The following is a 26,712-nucleotide window of genomic DNA, read 5'->3' as shown; positions in this document are numbered from 1 at the left end:
GTGAGTAAGGCACTGTCCGGATCAGTGAGCCCAATGCGGCCATTTCCCCAGGAGAAAGGGACTTATAGGATACCTCTGCGGTAGAGGGGTCCGAGAACCTGCGTGGCCAGCAGGTGACGGTCATGAAAACCGTGTTGTTCTAACCGGGATCAGTGAGAAAGAGACTGGTGATTGCTATAGGGTGCCTCTGTGGAGAAGAGGTATCCGAGGACCTGTGTGGCCGACACAGGTAACGGACAGGTGTTCATGTTGTACTGACCTGGGTCAGTGGGAAAGACTGTGTTCCTGGAGGGTTCAGTGAGAAAGGTCCTGGAGGGTCAGTGTTGGGAGATTCTAGGAGAAGAATCGTCTCCCTGGAGCACGTGGTATGACCTTGGACCTGGTGAGGCGTGAGTGTTGGGCAGTCTCAGGAGGAGATGGATGTCCTGAAGAGCACCAGCTGAGCCCCTGGACCTGGTGAGGCTGGTGTGTTGGGAAACCCTGGGAGGAGGGCCGCTCCCTGAATAGCACCCGGTGCGCCCTGTGTGTTGGACGGTCTCAGGAGGAGACGGTATGTCCTGACTAGCACACAGAAAGGACACGTAAGTTTTTTGTGTGGTGTTTTTTTTTTCTTCTTTTCTCAACTCAGCCTGTGGTGGCTCAGTGGGAGTCAAGAAGGTGACAAGCGGCTTCCTGTAACTCGGCGGGGTTGCGAAGGGGACAAGCGGCTTCCGGTAACTCGGCAGGGTTACGAAGGGGACAAGCGGCTTCCTTTAACTCGGCGGGGTTATGAAGAGGACACCAGCCGCTGTATGTGTGAACAGCAGCCGGTGGTGTCGGTGATCGGTGACAGCAGGAGCTGTGGTGGTGCCAGCAAGGACTTGTGTGGTATCGTTAAAAAGACATAAAACTGTGTTGTGTGAACTGTGGTTCGAGAAGACCAGTATAACGGACATGGTTAAATCCTGAAAGGGGGCGGTGTCCCAAATCGGGGTGGTAGCCGAAAAGGGGGTGGGGTCCCAGAAGGGGGCGGTGACCCAAATTGGGGTTGTAACCCAAAAAGGGGTGGAGTCCCAGGAGGGGGCGGCAACCAAATTGGGATGGTTCAGGAAATGGCAGCACTGGTTGCCTCAAGGGGTATGTCTGGGGAACCGCACTGTGTCTGTATGAGTCTTAAGGAGTGTGGAATACTCTTTCCGGATAATGACGGGCCACAGGTGTGTGCTGTAATGCTTCACCGAGAAGGAGTCTCGGGGCGGCTGGGCTCAAGGTGTCAGGTGATTCTGACAGGGTCTCATCTCACTTTCACCGAGAGAATGGTCCAGGTTCGCTGTAAACACGGGGGCACGGTGAACTATGCGGTAGACAGAGTGATGTTTGAGGGGCCCATAGGTGGTGAGTGCCAAGGGGGTGGGATACCATGGGACTTAGTCTATGCCTTGGAGAAGGGCCGGGACTTTGTCACGTTTGATGACATATGACAGGAGGTTGGAGACGTTTCTACTGTTGGGCTAACAGATATTGAGACGGTGACTGCTCCTGACATGGACAGGTCAGAACTGACCAGAAGAAGAAGTGCATCTGACCAACTTATGGACCTGACGTCTCATGATATGACGGATGGTGGGCTGGGAGATGAGTCAACTGGGGGGAAAACACGGTTCGTGGGTAACTGGAAGGATTACTCGACAGGCTGGGGTGACCCAGACTCTGGGGGTGACTGTGGCTCTAAGCGAGAAAGAGAGCACAGAATAGAAGGGCTAGAGAAAGAAGTCTCTGAGCTCAGAGGTCACCTGTCAACGTGGCAAAACGTGAACAAGACGCTTAGGGAAGAGATGGAAGAACATGTCAAACGAGAAAGAGTCCTGAGACAACTAGCTGAGAACAGGGTTGAGGAGCTCGAGAAAGAGGTCTTAGAGCTCAAAGAAACTGTAAGTGGGCTTCTGCAGGAGAAGAACTTGGACAGTGATGAACAGCGGCCGGGTCCGACTGGTGGTGGAACAGAGCTGCCGGTGCCTGTCTTGGCAGACGGTCGTGAAGAGATGAGATCTCATGAGGTTGAGGAGCTGAGAACTGAAGAAGACAGTCACCCGGTAGGGGCAACTGTAGTGAGGGAAGTGTCCGTGGTAAAGCCAGAGCCTCCTGGTCTGGAAGAGAGCAAGACCACGACCTTCGAGTTTGTGATTGATGTACTAGAAGACATGCAAGAAGCCTGTGCTGAGGAAGGTGTGCATGTGGCTTTCAAAGAGGCGGTCAAAGCATGTAAGGTGCACTGGGCACCTGAGACTCGGCAGTTGGTGATAGAATCAGCCAGAGAAGATACATCAAACCGAGTAGCTGTCCTGAAAGAGATGCATCTACAATGTCTCCGCGCCAAACAGCTGGTCAGGCGGAGTAATGTGAAGGCTGCTCGACGCCTAGAGTTAGCAAGGGAGGCTATGGATCTGCTGGGTTTGCGGAAAGATGTGGTTCCGGTACCCAAAGCTCTGATTGGAAGAATCATTGGAAGATTCGGGAAGGTAATGCAAGACCTTGTGAATATCTCCGGAGTGGTAAGGGTTAGGATCCCTCCTGAAGATGAAGGCCAGGTATCCAGTGAAGTGGGTAGGATTCCCATCATGGTGGTTGGCTCCGTGAAGAGCCTGAGAGACTTTCGGATGCTCGTGGAGTATTGAGTGGGGTACCTGCAAGAGATTGAGCAGTTGAGGCTGGACTACCGGCGAATTAATAAAGAAGTACGGAATACCAGGTGGCGGCCGCCTTCAGCCCAAGATGTAAGAACCCAAAGGATTCCACCAAGAAGTGACAGGGCAGATGGCCAAAGAATGTCAGCAAGTGGTAGTTCGACTGGCAGGATGACGTTGAGAGACCATAGTTCCTGTGAGACCCTGAATGAGTCAGACTCAGGCCAGACAGTAGGCCCGATTAAGACTGATGAACGTACAAACCGGGGGGAGCTGGTCGGGTAACGGAACAAACAGGGAGAGGAACGTGGTGACCAGACAGTGTCTGATGACGCAAACAGACTGTAATTGGAGGGCCAGAGATCAGGGCCGATATTCTGACCGCTGGGGGCGGGGGAGGCCTAACATAGAGATGAGGCTGTATGACAGATGGAGACGGTTCTCTCGACCTGTGGGGCAAGGTGTAATGAGTGCCCGGTCTCGAGAGCCTGATGTAATGTTGTGTGTTCAACCCCACAAGTTTGAACAGAGGGGGGATGTATGTGGTGTAGTAACCACTGTGTCCACATGGGGGGCGCTGTGTGGATGTCCCAAGAGAGAGGATGAGTGGCAGAATCTTGAAGAACGGTTATGTATCTCAAGGTGGGTGGCCTTGAGATGGAGACTTATGTGTGTGTGTTGATCAGCAAGGACATTGCTGAGGTGTTGCTTTAATGTGTCAGGGAGAAGTCTCCAGGTAACTAGAGAGATGGGTGGCCTGGTTACCTACAAACCCACCCAGGGGGTGGGTTTAATGCTTGTAGTAAGAGACTGTGAGTGTGTGAAGGACCTGTGATGAGGTCTTAGTCATGTGACCCGGTGGGCATGGCTATGGACCATATAATGTGGCCAGGGTAGGTCACATTGGGGTGAATGCTGGGACCTGGTTGGTCCAGTTTGGAAGGTCCTGTCTGAGTGAGATGGGGCTGCCTTCTGACAGCAAGTGAACGCTGTGTTAATGGCTGCACGTGCCTGAGAGTTCCCTGGAGGGAAAGGACGTCTGCCGCATGATGGTGATGGAATCATGAGTGACCCTGACATGGGTGAGATAACTGAGGCTAGAAAGCCTGTGTAGTCATAACCTGTATGACTACAGAGCAACAGAGCTGAACTCTGTCATGGACACTATGCTGTTAAGTGAACTTTATGTTGCTGTTATGGGTTTATGCTGCTGAATAAACCGCATGGACTGTTACTGCGTTTATGAAAACCTGTGCCGGATCTGATTTCGTGGCTGCTGAGTGAGTATCCCCTACTTGAATGATAGCGCTACCTCACAATGTTCAGCAATCTGAACCGAACCGAACAGTGAAAGGTTTGCTCATCTCAAAAAACTTGTTCAAAAAAGTTATGTTATTATATTGCTCATCATAAATGTTCACATTCTCTTGGGTAGATTTTGTTGCTATATAAGCCTCAAAAAGCTTGTTCAAAAATTTAGGAGAAAACATGAAGCAAAACTTGATGCCAGCAATGTGAATGAGAAATCTAAAGTGTTATGCACACATTAAGTATTTTTGACCTGCAGGTTTGGTACAGAAAATTATCTGTGGCATGTCAATTCTCTTAGTTTTCACCCTGCATTTTTCACCATTGACTTCACTCAAATCAATCAAAAATACATGCCAAAAAAACCGGTGTTTTTGTAGTTGCGTTTTTCCTGCCAAAAGAATGCAGAGATGGTGCAGAAATTGTACTCAACGTGTGTGCATAATCTTATTGTTATTATATTGCTCACCCATAGACGATTCTGTGGTCAGGAGTACATTTCCTTGTTATATAACCTCAAAAGTGCATAGCCTTTATGAGTCTAGGAGTAGAGTTGAGCGAAACGGGTCGAAAAAATTCAAAAGTCGCCGACTTTCGCCAAAGTCGGGTTTCATGAAGCGAAACCTGACCTTAGCGTGAGGTCGGCCACGAGGTCGGCGACTTTAGCACCAAAGTCGCGTTTCAAAAGATGCTTTAGCGCCCTTTTTCAGCCAATCAGGAAGAACGGACACTGTGGGCAACGTGATGACATAGGCAGCGGTCTCCACCATCTTGGAGAAGGGCATGCAAGTGATTGGCTTGCTTTGTGTGGCGTCACAGGGGGTATAAAAGGGCGGGGACGCCAACCGCCATGTTACTCATGCTGATCTCAGAATAGGGAGAGCTGCTGCAGCTGCTGATTCTGTAGGGAGAGCGTTAGGAGGGCAAAAAGAAAAAAAAAACTGCTTCTGCTGCTAGCGCTTTTCACTGTAGTTACTGTGCAGTGAAAGGTGAAGATTTTTGCTTTTGTGCAGCAGCGCTGGTGGTGATTAGCCTGCCTTTTAAGGCTAGCTGCATTGCTGTGTGCACACTGGTGTTCAAACTGCTTTTTTAAAAGCAATCCAAATTGTATTGTTTTGTCCTGGTGAGGTAGTGAGCGTTCATTTTTTCACACACCGTACAGCGGTGTACGCTCCTCACACAGTACCGTACCTTATAGTTTTGTCCGTTTTTCAAACAGTTTAGTATATTTGCTGTTTGATTACATTCAAAACTAGAGAGAGACAGCGTGTGTCAGTCCGTATACAAAGACACGGAGCTTGACAATTTTACATACACCGTACAGCGGTGTACGTGCACGCTCCCCTCACAGTACCATGTAACGGCTGTTATCACGGCCAAATTGAAGCTATCTACGTGTGTGACTCTAAGGAAAAGTCGAGGAGTTTGTCCGTTCTTACAGACCTACACCTTATAGTTTTGTCCGTTTTTCAAACAGTTTAGTATATTTGCTGTTTGATTACATTCAAAACTAGAGAGAGACAGCGTGTTTCAGTCAGTGCGTATACAAAAACACGGAGCTTGACAATTTTACATACACCGTACAGTGGTGTACGTGCACGCTCCTCTCTCAGTACCGTGTAACGGCTGTTATCACGGCCAAATTGAAGCTATCTACGTGTGTGACTCTGTAAGGAAAAGTCGAGGAGTTTGTCCGTTCTTACAGACCTACACTCTAGGGAGATTCCAATTCTGCCCAATTCTATATACACCTTGTAGTTTGTCATACACTAGGCAATTTCTGCCGGTCACATTGCGGTGTAATATAAACAGGGCCTGACAGAACCCAACTGTGTCCTGAAGTCTAGAGAGATTCCAATTCTCCACAGTCCTCTATAAACCTTTCTTACACCATCCAGAATGTGCCTGTCACATTGCGGTGTAATATAAACAGGGCCTGACAGAATCCAACTGTGTCCTGAAGTCTAGAGAGATTCCTATTCTCCACAGTCCTCAATACAACTTTCTTACACCATCCAGAATCTGCCTGTCACATTGCGCTGTAATATAAACAGGGCCTGACAGAATCCAACTGTGTCCTGAAGTCTAGAGAGATTCAAATTCTCCCCACTCCTATATACACCTTGTACCTTGTTTTACAGTACCATATAGTTGGTGGTTTTTTGGGTACATTTTCCCCAAAAATGAGGAAGTGTGGTGGAAGAGTCCGTGGAAGTGGGCGGGGGTTGGCAACTGGTAATGATGGTGTTGGTGTTGGTGGTGGATATGCTGGTAGTGGCAACAGCAAAATAGCACCTAATACAGGAGGTGTTGAGCCTGCATCATCGTCTGGCTCCACAAGGCCTCGAAGGCTCCCTTTTCTGGGAGTAGGTAAACCGCTTTTAAAGCCGGAGCTTCAAGAACAACTTTTTGTTAGGAATCTGAGTTCTGCCATACCTATGCAGAAACCCAGGTCCTCACATTTATCTCCAGAGGCTAAGTCCTTTGTGCCTGCTTCTGAGCATGCTCACAGGACGAGCTCCTATTGGAGTTCGGGAGTCAGTAGCTCAGGTCCTGCTCTGAATCCTATTGGAGTTCTGGAGATTTCCGGCAGGTCCTGTACGCTATAAAAAGTGCGTATGGCTGTTCCGCCATGCGCTAGTATACACTGTGTTCCAAATTATTATGCAAATTATATTTTTCTCTGATTTTCCTAAATAGTCGGTACAAATGACAGTCAGTCTAATCACCGGTTAGAGTATGCATCGAATTTTATTGAAGAAACCTCCCAATGATAACAGTATAATCTCCAAAATGAATAAAAACTCAAATTGCACTGTTCCAAATTATTATGCACAGTAGAATTTCTAAACATTTGATATGTTTTAAAGAACTGAAAATGCTCATTTGTGGAATTTGCAGCATTAGGAGGTCACATTCACCGAGCAAAAAAGCTATTTAACTCCAAAACATCCTAACAGGCCAAGTTACATGTTAACATAGGAACCCTTCTGTGACATCACCTTCACAATTCTTGCATCCATTGAACTTGTGAATTTTTTGGAGAGTTTCTGCTTGTATTTCTTTGCATGAAGTCAGAATAGCCCCCAGAGCTGCTGTTTTGATGTGAACTGCCTTCCATCCTCATAGATCTTTCGCTTGATGATACTCCAAAGGTTCTCTATAGGGTTGAGGTCAGGGAAAGATGGTGGCCACACCATGAGTTTATCTCCTTTTATGCCCATAGCAGTGAATGACTCAGAGGTATTCTTTGCAGCATGACATGGTGCAGTGTCATGCATGAAGAGGATTTTGCTCCTGAAGGCACATTTCTGCTTTTTATACCATGGAAGACAGCGGTCAGTCAGAAACTCTATATACTTTGCAGAGGTCATTTTCACACCTTCAGGAACCTTAAAGAGCCCTACCAGCTGTTTCCCCATGATTCCGGCCCAAAACATGACTCCTCCACCTCCTTGCTGACGTCGCAGCCTTGTTGGGACATAGTGGCCATCCACCAACCAGCCACTACTCCATCCATCTGGACCATCCAGGGTTGCTCGACACTCATCAGTAAACAAGACTGTTTGAAAATTAGTCTTCATGTATGTCTGGCCCACTGCTACCATTTCTGCTCGTGAACACTGTTTAGGAGTGGCCGAACAGTAGATTTATGTACCACAGCAAGCCTTTGAAGGATCCTAAACCTTGAGGTTCGAGGGACTCCAGAGGCACCAGCAACTTTAAATATCTGTTTGCTGGTTTGTAATGGCTTTTTAGCAGCCACTCTCTTAATCCGATGAACTTGCCTGGCAGAAACCTTCCTCATTCTGCCTTTAGCAGCACAAACATGTCTGTGCTCAGAATCAGCCACAAATCTCTTAACAGTACAATGATCACGTTTAAGTTTTTGGGAAATATCTAATGTTTTCATCTCATGACCAAGGCATTGCACTATTTGATGCTTTTCAGCAGCAGAGAGATCCGTTTTCTTTCCTAAATTCCTTGAAACCTATGCCCTGCTTAATAATGTGGAACATCATTCTTAAGTAGTTTTCCTTTAATTGGGCTCACCTGGTAAACTAATTATCACAGGAATTTGAGATTGATTTCAGTGATCCAAAGAGCCCTGATACACAATACCATCTATGAGTTTATTTGAAAAACAAAAAATTACATCTTTATGACACTTAAATCCAATTTGCATAATAATTTGGAACACAGTGTAGACATACTTGCTGCTGTATGTTTGTTGATGGATGCATGGACTGGTGAATGACTCATTTGAAACCCCCATTCCTTGGTTATTACGAATGTGTGAAAGTTTGAGTTAGAGCCAGTACTAGCGCCAGCGCGCCTTTGCTCCAGCGCTCAGCAGGTAGCGTCAGCTTGCGCCTGCTTGACAGCAGCGTTTCTTCAGCGGCTTAGTTATCGCCGCGCTGCAGTTGCAGCACTAGGTGCGTTCACACGTGCAACACCCTATTTTTCAGACGTCCACGGTAGGTCTAGACGGAGTTGGTGCCGTCAGCTAGGGCCACTCCTGTGACCAGATACCGCGTCTGTGTCGCTGAGCTCCTGTGACATTTAAACAGACTCAGCGTTATTGCACATGTGTATATGCTTGCAGCCTGTGAGTGTAACAGAGCTTGTGTATGCTTGCAGCTCTGTGTGTGTAACAGAGCTTGTGTATGCTTGCAGCTCTGTGTGTGCAACAGAGCTTGTGTATGCTTGCAGCTCTGTGTGTGCAACAGAGCTTGTGCATACTTGCAGCTCTGTGAGTGCAACAGAGCTTGTTCAGTGCATCTGGGTGAAGTCTGAACCCTGTGCACTCTACCGCCAGATACCTTCTGCCACCACCTAGCAGCAGTCTTACCATCTACCGCACGGTGGACCCCGAGCGGTGAACGCACTTTATTTATAATTTTATTTAGTGCGTTCCACCACTCCTAACATTATACTAGCGCCAGGGTCTGGCTAGTGATGGCAGAGCAGCAGCAGCTCCTGAAGTGCATTAAGCAGCTTGGCGACCGGGTGGCCGCTCTTGAGAAGTTCCTCTCTGCTGCTCAAGTCACTGATGCTGCTGTCCAGGCTTTAACCGATGCGGTAGCGCGTCTGTCTGTGTCCACCCTTGCGCCGACAGTTACCCGCCTCCTGTTGCCCGATAAGTTTTCCGGCGATGGCACCTCCTGCAGGGGTTTTATCAGCCAGTGCTCAATCCATCTGGAGCTGCTGGCTGAACAATTCCCTTTGGAACGGGCCAAGGTGGCATTTATTATATCCCTACTGTCGGGCAAGACTCTGGAATGGGCTACGCCTTTGTGGGAGCGTGGCGATCCCGATATTCGGACCGCAGCTCACATGCTTATGGCTATCAAGCAGGTGTCCCTCGGTCCTCGGGTCACGCACGACACCTCTCTACAACTTCTCGCACTCACTCAGGGATCCCTCTCAGTGAGCCAGTATGCCGTACGTTTTCGGACACTGGCGTTCGAGTTGGAGTGGTCTGCTAGGGCCCTCATCCCTGTATTTTGGAGGGGATTAGCGGAGCATGTCAAGGATGCTCTCTCTACAAGAGAGATCCCTACTAGCCTGGAGGAGTTAATATCGATCTCACGCATTGACCTCCATTTTTCTGAGCGCGGTTTGGAGCGTGCCCACTCCAAAAGAGAGGTACTCCGGCTCCTGAATTTTTTCTGCCTCTGGAATTGCCTGAACCAGAGGTTCTACCCCCAGAGCCCATGGAGGTGTCTCGTGCCACGTTTAATACACCTTCGGCTCAGGAGTCTGTTTGCGGTTGTCACCGTTTACACGCTGCTTCCCAGGAAGACAGCGCCCTGCAATGCTCAGATCCGTGCCGGACAACGAGACCTTTGTCCCTCCTCATCTCCGGCCTAAGATTCTCGCGTGGGCACACGCGTCCAATGCGCACAACCATCGTGGATATATGCAAACCACGAAGCTGTTGGCTGGTGCGTATTGGTGGCCACACAGGGCTCGGGACGTTAAGAGGTACATTCAGGCATGCACCTCATGTGCTCGGCATAGCCTTCCTAGGCAGAGTGTGGTGACGACCGTCGACACACGGCAGCGTCCCACTGTCACTCCCGCTCCTGCCATCTCCCAGGTGTCCCTTCTGAGACCTGGTGATCTTGCCTCCACCGATGCCTTCCACGTGTCCCGGGTTATCGTGCCACCTACCAGGACACCAGCCTCGCCTTCGGACGAGTCTAAGACCTACGCCACTGTGGGGCACAGGTTTGTGGGTCGGAAGGCTCAGGGAAGAGGGGGCCTTAGGAGGGGGGTTAATGTTAGGAATCTGAGTTCTGCCATACCTATGCAGAAACCGAGGTCCTCACATTTATCTCCAGAGGCTAAGTCCTTTGTGCCTGCTTCTGAGCATGCTCACAGGACGAGCTCCTATTGGAGTTCGGGAGTCAGTAGCTCAGGTCCTGCTCTGAATCCTATTGGCTCCTATTGGAGTTCTGGAGATTTCCGGCAGGTCCCGTACGCTATAAAAAGCGTGCATGGCTGTTCCGCCATGTGCTAGTATAGTCATACTTGCTGCTGTATGTTTGTTGATGGATGCATGGACTGGTGAATGACTCATTTGAAACCCCCATTCCTTGGTTATTACGAATGTGTGAGAGTTTGAGTTAGAGCCAGTACTAGCGCCAGCGCGCCTTTGCTCCAGCGCTCAGCAGCTAGCGTCAGCTTGCGCCTGCTTGACAGGGGCGTTTCTTCAGCGGCTTAGTTATCGCCGCGCTGCAGTTGCAGCACTAGGTGCGTTCACACGTGCAACGCCCTATTTTCCAGACGTCCACGGTAGGTCTAGACGGAGTTGGTGCCGTCAGCTAGGGCCACTCCTGTGACTAGATACCGCGTCTGTGTCGCTGAGCTCCTGTGACATTTAAACAGACTCGGCGTTATTGCACATGTGTATATGCTTGCAGCTCTGTGAGTGTAACAGAGCTTGTGTATGCTTGCTGCTCTGTGTGTGTAACAGAGCTTGTGTATGCTTGCAGCTCTGTGTGTGCAACAGAGCTTGTGTATGCTTGCAGCTCTGTGTGTGCAACAGAGCTTGTGCATGCTTGCAGCTCTGTGAGTGCAACAGAGCTTGTTCAGTGCATCTGGGAGAAGTCTGAACCCTGTGCACTCTACCGCCAGATACCTTCTGCCACCACCTAGCAGCGGTCTTACCATCTACCGCACGGTGGACCCCGAGCGGTGAACGCACTTTATTTATAATTTTATTTAGTGCGTTCCACCACTCCTAACACTTTTGGGTTACATTGCTGACTCAGCCTCCAGCTCTATCGCCTCCTCTTCTGAAGTTTTAAAAAATAAAAGCACTGAGTCATCATTGGAGGCTCATGGTCATGAACCACACCTTTCCTTGTGTCCTTCACCCAAACCAAAATTGAAGGATGCGGCAGGCCACACTACAGATTACTCCATGGAGCTGTTTTCACATACCATGCCTGGGTTATCAAGTCAAATCGTGAATTCCCCAGTCCAAGATGAATCTGACATGGAGTGCACTGATGCACAGCCACTGATAGATGATTCTGCTGGTACATTCACTCAGAGCACTACATTGTCCTCGCAGTGTACTGAAGCAGAATCTGACCCTGATGAAACTCAGGTGCCCCTTCTCGCATACTATACCACCATACACGGTGACACAGAGGAAGGTGCACATGACATTGTAGAGGAGGTGATGGATGACCCAGTTGTTGACCCAGATTGGCATCCATTGGGGGAAGAGGGTGCTGCTACCAATAGCTCAGAAGAGGAGGAGGAGCATCCGCAGCGGGCATCGACATCACAACAGCTGTTATCTGGGAGGTCCGGAGCAGTCCAAAAACAGGCTACAAAAACCAAAAGAGTGGCAGGACAGCTTGGCCAGACGGTCAAAATAGCGCAGCGTGCAAGGCCTCAAAATGTCTTCCATAGTAGGAAGAGTGCAGTGTGGCACTTTTTTGAACAAAATCCTAATGATCAGGCAAAGGTTATACTGTATGTAAGAAGTGCGCAAAGACCTTTAGCCGAGGGAAAAATCTGAGAAATTTGAATACCAGTTGCATGCTAAGACATTTAACCACCATGCACTTGCAAGCGTGGACGGACTACCAAAACTCACGTACCACATGTGCAACTGCTCCCAAAGAAGGTAGTCTGCAACACTACATTGTTTCCCCCACTGTAAGTCCACCGGTTAGCACACCACCAGCAGCAAATGTTGAGTTGTCGTCGCAAGGGCAAATCAGTCAGGGAATCACACTGTTATTGCAACGATAGACTGAATCTAGGCCATCAGAAAGAACACCAACTCCATTACCATCATCAACCCTCCCTCAGTCCGCCATGTCCACCGCTAGTTCGACCATATGCAGCTCTCAAGTCCAGCTCACCCTACCAGAGACTATGAGTAGGACAAGAAAGTACTCATCCTCTCATCTGCGTACACTGGGTTTGAACGCCCACATTGCCAAACTAATCTCGTTAGAGATGATGCCCTATCGGTTGGTTGAAAGCACAGCTTTCCGCAAACTCATGGCCTATGCAGTACCAGGCTATGACCTACCCAGTCACCACTTCTTTTCTCGCAAAGCCATCCCAGCCCTCCACTTTCATGTGAAAGACCGCATTGTACATGGACTCAAGCTATCAGTGAGTGGAAAGGTGCACCTCACAACTGATGCATGGTCCAGTAGGCATGGCCAGGGCCATTACGTGTCCATCACTGCGCACTGGGTTAATGTGGTGGATGCAGTTTCCACAGGGGACAGCGGTGGTGGGACAGTGCTGCCTAGCCCACGGTATAGGAAACAGTTGGCTGTAGGCATTCGACCCTCCTCCTCCTCCAGAAGCGAAAGCTCGTCCACAGAACGCAGTCGCACGAGCACTCCATCCGCAGCTGCCAGCATTGCACACGAGGTGTCCCCCTATCGATCAGCTAGTGGAAAGCGTCAGCAGGCTGTGTTGAAGATGATGTGTTTGGGCGACAGACACACTGCGGAGGTACTGGCCGACTACTTTCAGCGACAAACTGAGTCATGGCTGGGCAGTCTACACCTTGAAGCAGGCAAGGTAGTTAGTGATAACGGCCGTAATTTTGTGGCAGCCATAGCCCTTTCAAAACTCAGACACATACCCTGCTTGGCTCACAACTTGAACCTGGTGGTGCAGTGCTTCCTCAATAATTATCCGGAGTTAACAGGCCTGCTCCAGAAGGTCCGAAGACTGTGCTCGCACATCCGCCGGTCGCCGATACACTCCAGTCGTATGCAGAAGCTGCAGCGATTGCTCCACCTTCCCAAGCACCGCCTAATTATCAACGTTGCAACAAGGTGGAACTCCACCCTGCACATGGTTGAGCGGCTGTGCGAACAGAGGCAGGCCGTAATGCATTTGTGGGAGGATACACAGGCAGGCACCTTGAGGGCAGACATGGAGTTGACAGGTGTGCACTGGTCGAAGCTGAAAGACCTCTGTAAAGTCCTTCAGTATTTTGAGGAATGCACACGGCTGGTAAGCGCAGATGACGCCATCATAAGCATGAGCATCCCACTTATGCGTCTGCTCATGCAAACTTTGACGCATATTAAGGAGCAGGCATCTGCAGCCGAGGATGATGAGGAAGAGGAGGAGGGAAGCCTTGATGACAGTCAGCCATTGTCTGCTCCGGGAACTCTCCTGGACGAGGTAGAGGAAGAGGAGGAGGAGGATGATGATGGGGATGATTATTTAGGGGAGGAGGATGCTTCTCGTGGGGCAAGAGAAAATGTTGGCGTGGCAAGGTCTGGTACAGGGTTTGTGCGTGACTGGAGGGATGTGGATTTGCCAGAAAGTGCTCCTCCACCCAGCTCTCGCAGTGCATCATTGACACCGAGAACATTGGCCCACATGTCAGATAATGCCTTGCAGATCCTAAAAAGGGACCCCCGCATTGCCAAAATGATGAACGATGACGACTACTGGTTGGCCAGCATCCTGGATCCACGCTATAAAGGCAAATTCCAAAACATCATGCCACAGGAGAACCTTGACCTAATATTGGCTAACAAACAAGCAACTCTGGTAAACCGGTTGGCTGAGGCATTCCCAGCACACAGCAGCGGTGATGGTTCTCACACGAGCCGTAGGGGCCGGGGGCAGCTTGGAAGAGGTGTTGGTGGTGCACACATCAGATGTGGCGTTGGAGACAGGGGCTTCATGACCATGTTGTGGACTGATTTTTCAAGTCCCGCTCACACGACTGGTAATACTGCATCGATTGAAAGTGACAGGAGACAGCAGTTGTCAACTATGGTTACAAACTACTTCTCGTCTCATATCGATGTTCTCCCTCACAGGTCATTCCCATCTGACTATTCGTCCGCTAAACTGGACACATGGCCTGAATTGGCACAATATGCTTGACAGGAGCTCGCTTGCCCAGTTGCAAGTGTGCTATCGGAAAGAGTCTTCAGTGCTGCTGGATTAATCCTGACAGAAAAAAGGACCCGTCTCTCGACCCAAAATGTGGATGATCTAACCTTCATTAAAATGAACCATGCATGGGTTTCCAAGGATTTTTTCACACCTTACCCTGATGACACATAGGTTGCCAGAAAAATGGCTTTCTTTGGTCCTCCTCTTCCTGGGACTTGACCAATTTCGCCTTTAGCAGCAGGTGAATGTCCCACATCATCATATGCCATTTTGTAAACCTCCCTAACTGGGCTGCCTCCTCCCCCCATGGCAGGGGTCACCACCTAGCGCATGCAACCGTTCGAGTGCCGTTGCCCTGGACAGGTGGGTGGGACGACTCTTGGGCGCGGGCACTGGCACAGGGTCCCTTATAGTGCAATCAAGTGTCTCTGACGGTGGGGGTGCACACCCGCTGTCAGACACACCGCCGTACTATGAGGGGCCCAGTGCCAGTACCGACGCCCACGAGTGGGCCCTCCTGCTTGCTCAGGATCACAGCACTTGCAAAGTTGAAATACTTACCTCTCCCTGCTTCACCGCCATGACGTCTTCCGTGTTTCCTGACAGTGATATTCTGATCAGAGAGCGCAATGACATCACGTCTGTACGCCCAGACTAGTACAGGGATTCCCTAGCGAGGAGACTTATTTAATTGTATTCAATGTTGGGACAGCAATTTTTGGGGAGCACTATACTCTGGAGAATGATATATGGGGCCCACCATACACTGGAGCATTCCAAAGGTGGACATCAGACACTGGAGCAGCATTTACAGGGCCCATTATACACTAGAGCATTAGAAATGGGGCCCATTATATATGGAGCACTATTTGGGCCCATCAGACAGTGCAGCTTCATCCATGGGGACCAACATATACTGTAGCATTATGTGGAGCTCATCATATACTGTTTCAAACATTATGTGGGACCAATGATTCTGTATGGAGAAATATATGGGCCTCACTACTCTGTATAGCGCACTATGCGGTGGCCATAATACTCTATGGAGTAATATACTGTCCGTTTTTGGAGCTATTGGAGAATTTAAAATGGATATCTGTCATGAGATGTAAAAAGTGAAGTATTTTTCATTGTACTATACCGCTATTTCTCTGCCGTATCGGAGCATAATGAGTTGTGGTATGTGTTAAAGGGACGCTCTTTGGCCCAGGGCACATGAAAACCTGGAGCCAGCCCTACCCCCCCACAAATTTAGCCAAATAACTCGCATTTTTCAGTGCGTAACTAGTATTATGAAGTACATTAAGGTTGAAATGCTTCAGTAATAAGAATTGATGTTTTTGGCATTCAAAAGGGCACTGTAGGTGTGTTTCCTGTCCTCCACTCCTTGCCGACTTTGCTTCCTCATTGACTTGCATTGGGTTTCGTGTTTCAGTCGGCCTTCAACTTTTCACGATAATCGGCCGATTTCTTTCGACCCGACTTTTGCGAAAGTCGAGTTTCACGAAACCCGACTCGACCTGAAAAAAGGCAAAGTCGCTCATCTCTATCTGGGAGTACCAATGCATAACAATTTGAACAGAATGTGTATGAGGCCCTCCTTTATGATTAATATAAGGTGTCCTAAATTTTCAGCAGTTCTTGCTTCCTGCATAAATTAAACTGAAATTTCCTAAATGCAATTTCTTGTTGGTTTAGAATGTTTTATTGTCACTCCTTAAAGTGGAATAAAAGTGTGACACCATTGTTCTCAGCAGCAATCTAGGAGTCTATTTAAACATTTTCACTGACCCCCAGACCATTTTGTAGGGTCTGCAGGAAGCTCGGCTTTCCCATTGACTTCCATTATACTCGTTACTCGAAATGAGCAAGCGAATATTATGAAATGCTCAGTTCAAGCAGCGAGCACTCAAGCATTTAAGTGCTCGCTCATCTCTAATGGTATGGTCAATGCAAGGAACAAGCACATGATTTTTTCCAATGACCATACAAAGCACTAATGACATGCATTACATGTGGAGAAAAGGCAAATCCAGCATCTGAATATCAAAGGGTTTTTTACAGCCAGACTGTCAGACTGTGGAATGCCTTACCACAAGACATAGTGATGGCAGGTAATACATCAGCATTTAAAGGGAATCTGTCACCCATATTTAGTGATATCATGTAAAGATATCACCCAATTGTGCGTCCCATAAGGATTCTATTAGGGATTTTGACTACCCCGACCCCGCACCTTTGAGGCATAAATACCTTTTTTATCTTGTTGGGGGATGTATGCAAATCGCCGCGGTCCGGTCTGATGGGCATGGCTTAGTCGCCTCCCCCCCCCCTTAGCTTGCTGCACGTAATCTTCATCTGTGAATATCACAGATAACGTTGGTTTCCACGTTTGCGCATAGTAAAGCTTCCGGCGCCTGCGCAGTATGCTTTGCCCAACTGTGGGCGAAGCATATAGTCGCTACTGCGCATGCGCCGGTATTGTCCAAAGAGGTCTATGCCCCGGAAGACTTCACATGGAGGACACACTTCCGGGGCATAGACCGCGCTGGAAAATACCGGCGCATGCACAGTAGCGATTATGTGCTTCGCCCACAGTTGGGCAAAGCATACCGTGCAGGCGCCGGAGGCTTTACAATGTGCAAGCACGGACACCAACGTTATCTGTGATATGCAGAGATGAAGATTACGTGCTGCAAGCCGAGGAGGGGGGGAAGAAGGTAACTAAGCCACGCCCATCGGACCGGACCGCGGCGATTTGCATACATCCCAACAAGATAACAAAGGTATTTATGTCTCAAAGGTGCGGGGTCAGGGGAGTCAATCGCCCTAATAGAATCCTTATGGGACGCACAATTGGGTGATATCTTTACATGGTATCACTAAATATGGGTGACAGATTCCCTTTAAAAAAGTGGTGGATCCTTTTCTCATAACAAATGGTATTGTGGGTTATCTCTATATATAAAAGAGAATGTATTTACAGTATGTATGTGTGTGTGTATCACCAGCCAATCACGAAGCATCTTTCATTTCACCAGAGCTGTGTTTAAAAGAAGCTGAGCTGTGATTGGTTGCTATGAGCAACAGTTTTCCTTGCAACCAATCACTAAGCATCTTTCATTTCACCAGAGCTGTTTAAAAGAAGCTGAGCTGTGATTGGTTGCTATGAGCAACAGTTTTCCCACTCAACAACACCTTAGCAGACACTGACATGGTGGGAGAAATCTAGCATGCTCGGAAACATAAGCTCTCAGCCATTGCCTGCCCCCCAGAAAGGCAGAAAGGAGCAGAGATCACATGACAGAAATGAATGCCCCCTTCCTGTGCCCATATACCCTTCACACATCCTTCATCCCATAGCCACATCTTCCCTCTTAAAGGGGTCTCTGGTATGGATGTTAGGGCAAATCCATCCAGCTCTTTGGTTTTGACCCCCGGGTCTCTTAAAGGGATCACTGGTATGGAAGTTAGGGCAATTCCACGAAGTGCTCTGGTTCTGACCCCTGGCCTCTTTTAAAGGGATATCCGGTATGGAAGTTAGGACTGTTCCACTCAGCTCTGTGGTTCTGACCACAGGGTCTCTTAAAGGGATCATTGGTATGGAAGTTAGGTCAATTCCACCAAGCGCTCTGGTTCTGACCCCAGGCCTCTCTTAAAGGGATATCCGGTATGGAAGTTAGGGCAAATCCCTCAGCACTCTGATTCTGACCCCAGGCTTCTATTAAAGGGATCATTGGTATGGAAGTCAGGGCAAATCCATCCAGCACTTTGGTTCTGACCCCAGGCCTCTCTTAAAGGGATCCCCAGTATGGAAGTTAGGGCAATTCCACTCAGTGTTCTGGTTGTGACCCCAGGCCTCTCTTAAAGGGATCCCCGGTATGGAAGTGAGTGCAAATCCACTCAGCATTCTGGTACTCACCTCCAACTCCCCTCATCTCTGCTGAGGACTTTGCCATCTACTTCAAAAACAAGTTTGACCAAACAAGGCAAACCTTTAGAGTTCCACCACCCCAACCGCTCCACATGCCAGACCTCTGCCCTTCCCTAATAACTTCCCTCTCCAACATCACTGAAGGAGAGCTTACACATCTCCTTTCCAAATCACGCCTCACCATCTGTGCACTTGACCCCATCCCTTCCCACCTGCTCCCCAACCTCACTAACATGATCATTCCAGCCCAAACCCATCTCTTCAACCTATCCCTAAATTCTGGTACCTTCGCCTCTGCCTTCAAACATGCCACCACAACACTCATCCTCAAAAAATCAAACCTTGACGCAACTGCTCTGCCCAGCTATCGCCCCATGTCACTGCTCCCGTTTGCTTCCAAACTCCTTGAACAGCATGTCCGTGCTCAACTTTCCTCCCACCTCTCATCTAACTCCCTCCTTGACATCCTGCAATCTGGCTTCCGCCCCCACCACTCCACTGAAACTGCCCTGACCAAAATTACTAATGACTTACAGCCAAAGCTAACAGACAGTTCTCCATCCTCCTCCTTCTTGACCTGTCCTCTGCCTTTGACACAGTTGACCACTGCCTACTGCTACAGATTCTTTCTTCCCTTGGCATAAAAGACCTCGCCCTGTTCTGGATTTCCTCATACCTTTCTGACTGCACATTCAGCATTTCCCACTCCCACACTACCTCCTCATCCCGCCCCCTCTCTGTTGGAGTCCCCCAAGGCTCTGTCCTGGGGCCCCTACTTTTTTCCATCTATACTCTTGGCATAGGACAACTCACAAAGTCCCATGGCTTCCAGTACCACCTGTATGCAGATGACACTCAGATCTACCTCTCTGGCCCAGATGTCACCTCTCTGCTGTCCAGAATCCCGGAGTGTCTATCAGCCATATCCTCCTTTTTCACCTCTCGCTTCCTAAAACTCAACGTAGACAAAACTGAACTCATTATTTTTCCTCCATCTCATGTATCTTCCCTACCCGATCTATCTATTATGGTAAATGGCATCATGCTCTCTCCCACACCTGAAATCCGCTTCCTTGGAGTAACGCTCGACTCTGCCCTGTACTTCAAACCGCACGTCGATTCTCTTGCCACCTCCTGTCGCCTCCAACTCAAAAATATTTCCAGAATCCGTCCCTTCCTCAGTCCTCAATCTACTAAAACTCTTGTACATGCCCTTATCATCTCCCGCCTTGACTACTGCAACACCCTCCACTGTGGCCTCCCTGCTAACTCTCTTGCACCACTCCAGTCTGTCCTCAATTCTGCTGCCCGACTAATCCACCTCTCTCCTTGCTACTGCCCTGTCTCTCCCCTCTGCAAGTCCCTCTATTGGATCCCAATTCCCAAACGAATCCAGTTCAAACTACTAACACTGACATACAAAGCCATTCACAACCTTTCCCCTCCCTATATCTCTGAACTAATCTCCCAATATCTTCCCTCACGTACTCTTCGATCCTCCCAAGACCTCCTACTCTCCTCCACACTTATTTGTTCCTCACACAACCGCCTCCAAGATTTCTCCTGAATATCCCCTATCCTTTGGAATGCCATGCCTCAACACATCCGATTATCCACCACCCTCGGATCCTTCAAACTGAACCTGAAAACCCATCTTTTCAGGAAAGCTTACAGACTGCAATAACCATTCTGCCGCCTCATCACCGCCTGAGCTGCCTCCTCATCACCACCAGAGCTGCTTCACCCCCGACCTTCTGCCTTTTCCCCGCTATCCCGTAGAATGTAAGTCCGCAAGGACAGGGTGCTCTCCCCTCTGTACCAGTCTGTCATTGTAAATTTGTTGTGGAAACTTGTTTACTGTTAACGATATCTATAACTTTGTATGTAACCCCCCTTCTCATGTACAGCACCATGGAATTAATGGCGCTATATAAATAATAATAATAATACTGACCCCAGGCTCTCTTAAAGGGATCTCCTGTATTGAAGTTAGGGCAAATCGCTCAGCGCTCTGGTTCTGACCCCAGTCTCTCTTAAATGGATCATTGGTATGGAAGTTAGGGCCATTCCACTCAGCGCTCTGGTTCTGACCCCAGGCTGACAGGATGATGTGGGATATTAGTGGTAGTAGTCCGGTGGCTCTGGCTGATGGGATGATGTGGGATATTAGGGGTAGTAGTCCGGCGGCTGTGACGGGATGATGTGGGATATAAGTGGTAGTTGTCCGGTGGCTATGGTTGACGGGATGATGTGGGATATTAGGGGTAGTAGTCTGGTGGCTTTGACGAGATGATGTGGGATATTAGTAGTACGGTGGCACTGGCTGACAGGATGATGTGGGATATTAGGGGTAGTAGTCCGACAGCTGTGATGGGATGATGTTGGATATTAAGGGTATAAGTCCAGTGGCTCTGATGGGATGATGTGGGATATTAGTGGTAGTAGTCCAGTGGCTTTGACGGGATGATGTGGGATATTAGTAGTCCGGTGGCTCTGGCTGATGGGACGATGTGGGATATTAGGGGTAGTAGTCCGGTAGCTCTGGCTGACGGGTTGATGTGGGATATTATAGTGAATGTGGCTATGCGGAGTGGGCGGGGCTATAGATATAATCATTATAATTTGTTATAACTAACCATAGTTAGTTACTATACCTGGGCAGTACCGGGCTCTTCAGCTAGTAAATAATGATTGGGATCTAGTCCTTTGTCTGCCTTTATGCACACTGAGGTCACTTGTGACACATGGTAAGATTTTAATATTAGACAGTGTAGGACAGCCCGAATAGGGTCACTTTCCCGCTGGTGGGATGGCTTTTATGCTTTTTTTTTTAATCAAAAACAGTGTTTAATAAGCACCCTTTGTTATTGAAATGCACTTTTGCTTTTTTGCTTATTTAGTTACAGCTGGGTTTATGCTCATTTTGTTTCATGTAGCTTTTGTCTGTTTAATAGACAATATGAACATGCATTTATGTTCAATGCATACACAATGGGAGAGGGTGAATGCTAGAACACCAGACACTTCCTTGTAGTGACTCAGATAGTGATTGTCCAGGAGGAACAGATGGTAGCACATAAGATGTGTTGTACCCTATCCAACATGCTACAACCTGATTAACTTAAGGCACACAAAGTAGAGGAAGCTCCACCCATTGTGAACTAAAGGCTAAATATACAGTTGTGAGCTGATATTATTAGCCTGGGAAACTCTATGGGTATTACCCCCCAGTCCTTCCCAGGCTATAAACATCTGTCCTCAGCTGTCGGTTTTCCCTCTGCTGGTTAAGAAATTTATGCTGGAGCCCACGCCATTTTTTTCTTTTAATAAATAGATACATATACAGTAAGCTGCACACTCACTGTACTAATTGTATTTGTCACTGATATCTATATATCTATGTATTCTATGTGTGCATACTGTATGTAATCCATCTCTTCTATGCTGTCAGCTCCTGCTGTGATTTTACAGTATGTGACTGCTGAATTGCCGGCTATTCTATGTATATATACAGTGCCTTGCGAAAGTATTCGGCCCCCTGGAACTTTTCAACCTTTTCCCACGTATCATGCTTCAAACAAAGATTCCAAATGTAAATTTTTGGTGAAGAATCAACAAAAAGTGGAACACAATTGTGAAGTTGAACGAAATTTATTGGTTATTTTAAATTTTTGTGTAAATTCAAAACCTGAAAAGTTCCAGGGGGCAGAATACTTTCGCAAGGCACTGTATCTATTCTACTCTAACCTGTCACACTGTGATTTTACTGTATGCGGCACATAAATTGCTAGCTTTTCATCTCTATCTATCTATTGATCTATCTTTCTATCTATCTATCTATCATATATACAGTATATGTGTTTTGAAGATTGTTTCCTTTGAAAGCGATGTGTTAATTGTAATGTAAAAGCTCATGTTAAAAATCGCATTGTAGTTGGATAGCAATCACACTGCATTCGGATGTAAATTATTTTCACTTGATATCGGAACGTTTTTTTCCACACATATGGGTATGAGCCCATAGAGAAGCTATGACTCACATCCACATATGTGTGACTCATTTACTTCTATTGGTGTTTTCAAGAATAGCTTAGCATGCGTAATCCGTGACCTATGTAATGGTCCCTTGTACTGGGAAGGGGAAATTATATACATTGTAACATAAAAGATTTGAAAAAGGAAAAAATTCCAAAGCTAAACTATTTTAATTATAAAAGTTACATAAAGACATGATATAAAGCTTAGGTAACTTTCTAATAAAACGTTTACTAGAAAATGTAAGACAGAACCTTTTTTGCGATACAATTAAAGTGTCTCACCTGTTTAAGCACATTTTGAATGATCTCCTCATACACATCCTGGATAGCCATGCTAAGTGTTTCCATACTAATGCTCCTCAGTATCTTTGGTGAACTAACTAGGTCCAGGAACTGCCAGACAGAGACACCCTGGTCTAAGGAAGACAGCATCTCTCCTAATTCCATTTCTCCCATTTCTGATCTAGTAGTTGTTAGCAGTTTCTGTAGAAGGTACTGTACCTTAAAATAAAACAAAGCCACAAATTATCAAATAAATATGGGGAAACTTAATATGCTCTTAAAGGCTCATTCAGATGTCAGGATTTTTTTTTTTTTTACATATGACTGAGTTTCATAAGGTTTTCATCAGTTTGAACAGAGTTTCATCAGTTTTTTTTACTGATGAGAAAATAAAAAAGGTCTCTCCCCATCTCCGGTCAGTGAAAAACGGACAGCACATGCATGGCATCAGAATGCTCTCAGATTTTTTTTCATTGACCTGCAATGCTGAATTTGACCCAATACTTAGATTTTATATCGGACATGTCTCTGATTTTGCAGGCACCACATGTTCCAACAAAGCAATCTTATATGTGAACAGCCCCTTAAAGAGTTGTAGGTATGAGTGCTATCAGGAAAAAAAAAAGCATAGTACTCATCATGAAAAACTGACATGTGAATGAGCCCTTAAGGTGTAAGGCCTCATTTACTCATCATCTTGTTTGATCAGTGTTTCATTAGTGTTTGTAAGTAAAAATCGGGAGTGGAACCTATGTGAAAGAAAAGTATAGTTAAAAAAAATGGACCTGTTCTGTGTTTTGGAGACACCCCTGGTTTTGACTGTAAAGTACTAATGAAATACGGACCAGAAAAACTGATGTGTGAATTAGACTATGTGGTTAAGATCTGGAGACTGGCTTTCCACCATAATTTGAAAAATAAATCTTGCCAAATCAGACAAGGTGATTTTCTGGATTTGCTTTCTCATTTTGACTCATAGTTGTTGTCTGCCTATGATGTCCATTACAGTCCTCTCTCATCTTTTTAAAGGGAATCTGTCACCCCATTTTTAGAGTATCAGCTGCCGGCACTGCCATCAGGGGCTTATCTATAGCATTCTGTAAAGCTGTAGATAAGCCCCCGATGTAACCTGAAAGATAAGAAAAATGAGTTATATTATACTCACCGGGGGCGGACCGGTTTTGTTCCAATGGGTGTTGCGGTCCCGCGCCTCCCATCTTCTAACAGTGACATCCTCTTCTTTGCTGCCTGTTGTGGCTCCTGCGCAGGCGCACTGCTCTGCTCTGTTAAGGGCAGAGCAGAATACTGCAGTGCGCAGGTGCCTGACCTCTCCGGTGACACCCATCAGACCGGACCGAACACCAGGGTGAGTATATTCTAACTCATTTTTCTTATCTTTCAGGTTACATCGGGGCTTATCTACAGCATTAGGCTGGTTTCACATTAGCGCTTTTTAAGCGCACGCCCCCGAGCCGGCTCTCTGCCCGGCGTGCCCGCCCCTTGCTTGTAGCGCCGCCTCCTAGCGCACAGCGGCGCCTGCAATCGGCGCACCCTATCTTTAGCATAGGGTGCGCAGATCGTGCGCAGGCCGTGCGCTAGTTGCGCTTTGACCTGCGCTGCGCACTTTTGACGGTGCGCCGTGCGCGCCAAAATCCGGAAAGTTTGATTTTGGCGCGCACGGCGCACCGTCAAAAGTGCGCAGCGCAGGTCAAAGCGCAACTAGCGCACGGCCTGCGCACGATCTGCGCACCCTATGCTAAAGATAGGGTGCGCGATCGCAGGCGCCGCTGTGCGCTAGGAGGCGGCGCTACAAGCAAGGGGCGGGCACGCTGGGCAGAGAGCCGGCTCGGGGGCGGAGCTACCCCCGGCCGTGCGTGCACTTAAAAAGCGCTAATGTGAAACCAGCCTTACAGAATGCTGTAGATAAGCCCCTGATGGTGAAGTCGGTAGCTGATACTCAAAAATGGGGTGACAGATTCCCTTTAAGTGGGAAAACTTGCACAAATGGTGGCTAGCTAAATATTTTTTTCCCCACTGTAGTGTACTGAAAGGCACTGGGATATCCTACTAGCAGACTCACAGTAAACAATTCCTGTCACAGTTGCTAATATGATTTTAAGCTTGTTCAAAAATATGATGAGGGTATCCCTTCTCTCTGTCTCTTCTTCTTCTTAAGAGATTGACTCTTGAAATCAGAAATCCTGTCGGAGGAATTGACCCTTAAGTACCCCCTTCTCGAATGCAGTCTATACGGCGACTTGTACCTGCCCGTACAATTATGTCAGGAAGAAGACAAGTGAATTTAGGAACAAAATTGGGTAACATTTAGGCGACATATGGCACAAACAGGACACACCAATAGTGAGATATATGAATGAAATCCATCTTGGATATTTGCAAGAAATATCATTTTGTGTCATAGAGGTGGTCAACAAGAAAATTAGGAAGTGTGACCACCACTGATGTATACTTAGAAAAGAAAGTGAATAGATTTTTAGGATTGTATGACCCAAAGGGATTGAATGAACAGCTGTCATATGCACCTTTTCCATAAGGACAGGGATTATGTCTGTTTTGCACATTCAGTTAGTCTTGTATTTTCATTGCTAATGAAGCTTGCCATACTTCTGGGTTGTCCATTCGAGGGATACCTTTATAGGGTCGAGGGGGGTTGAACTCCTTCCCTAAACCCTCTCCTCTTTGTTTCCATGTATTTATTAAATTTACTAAGTAATTTGGATGTATCATCAGTGGTACCATAAATATACACATAGATATATCAGAAATCGCTCATTGGTGATTGTATATAGTACCAAAATAACCCGTGTGCGTTTCATAGATGACCGCAAGCCATTGTGCATGTGTGGGTACGCTTTGGGACTTTGCGGTAAAGGATTGATCACAGCATTGATTGTGCATGCGCGTTGTGAGTCCCGGAAGTGACATACAGCCAGAGGTATGCATTGATGGTGTAATGGCCGCACAGGTATGCGGGGAAATAACTGCTGACACACTGCATGGGGAGATATTCTGGTCTTCAGGACACCTGATTTTGTATAGTGCAATGTTCATCTGTCACTCCATTAGAAGGGAGTCTTTATCATTTATTTAAACATGGATACACATGGACTGAGCTTACCATGCTGGGCTCATTTTGTTGAGATATCATCAATGTCAGCCTCCAGAGGAACCTTGACAGGGGGAAATGTCTTTCACCTTTACCTGAGCAACAGTAATGTAATCTATTAAATTACCTACCCTCCATTATTAACCACATCATTGTTTTTGCCTGCCATGATGATCTATCAAATTTTGGTGTAATATGTATATCAGGATGAGCTAGGGCTGCCCAGGGAGCATCGTCGAGGCGAGAGGGCGCCATTGTCGTTAATATATTAGGGTGCAAACCTCCGCAGGATATGTAGGCAAAAAGCACTTAAGATCAAACTAGGAACAGCTGACAGTGTGTTATAGAAATTCATCTGTTGATGGAGGATACTTTTTATTTTGCACATAGTCACTTACTGTTTTCACATTGTCGCTTTGGTTGTTTATGGGGTTGGTTGTTTATGACACTAGCGTAATAGATGGTTGGGTGTTGAAAAACAGCAAATGTTAGAAACTATATTGTCTCCAGTCACTCCACTATATGATCATGGAAATTAAGGGTTACTGATGGACAGCAGCCAAAGAGCAGGGTGCCATTGTCATTAATATATTAGGGTGCCAACCTCCGCTGACAGGTAGGTACTGTATTGAGGCTTATTTAGGGACGAAATTAAACTGACTACTTCCCTAGGTATCTTAGTGAGCCTCTTCCCTTATTAAGAGGGGATTGTTTGGGTACCAGTTTTATGTAGTGTGGCAATGTCTTTGATCTTGGTATGATATGTGGTGTGTCCTTGATTATATTTTAATGCATATCTAATAAACATTATAGATTGTAATTAAGGGATTTTTATATTCTATTGTAAGCTACCCCCAAAAGTATTTACCATGATTGTTATGAAGTCTTCAGTTTAGCACTCACATGAGAAAAAGCTGATTTTGAAATAATTTATTAAAAATAGTACAG

At 47.2% G+C, this 26,712-nt stretch overlaps 1 protein-coding gene across 1 annotated transcript in view; it reads right to left on the bottom strand.

Moving 5' to 3' along the window:
* Positions 1-26,712, bottom strand: part of DEF6 (DEF6 guanine nucleotide exchange factor) — a 799,533-nt gene that overhangs the window by 511,342 nt on the left and 261,479 nt on the right. Inside the window, exon 5 of the mRNA XM_073575620.1 lies at positions 22,638-22,856. Coding sequence (XP_073431721.1) covers positions 22,638-22,856 — 219 coding nt within the window. The remainder of the gene's footprint in view (positions 1-22,637; positions 22,857-26,712) is intronic.

This window comes from Dendrobates tinctorius, unplaced genomic scaffold (assembly GCF_039654945.1).
Source record: "Dendrobates tinctorius isolate UK_male_01 unplaced genomic scaffold, ASM3965494v1 ptg000045l, whole genome shotgun sequence".
Taxonomy (NCBI): Eukaryota; Metazoa; Chordata; class Amphibia; order Anura; family Dendrobatidae; genus Dendrobates; species Dendrobates tinctorius.
Note: the sequence above shows the minus strand (reverse complement) of the source record. Positions and strands in the feature narration are given on the sequence as shown.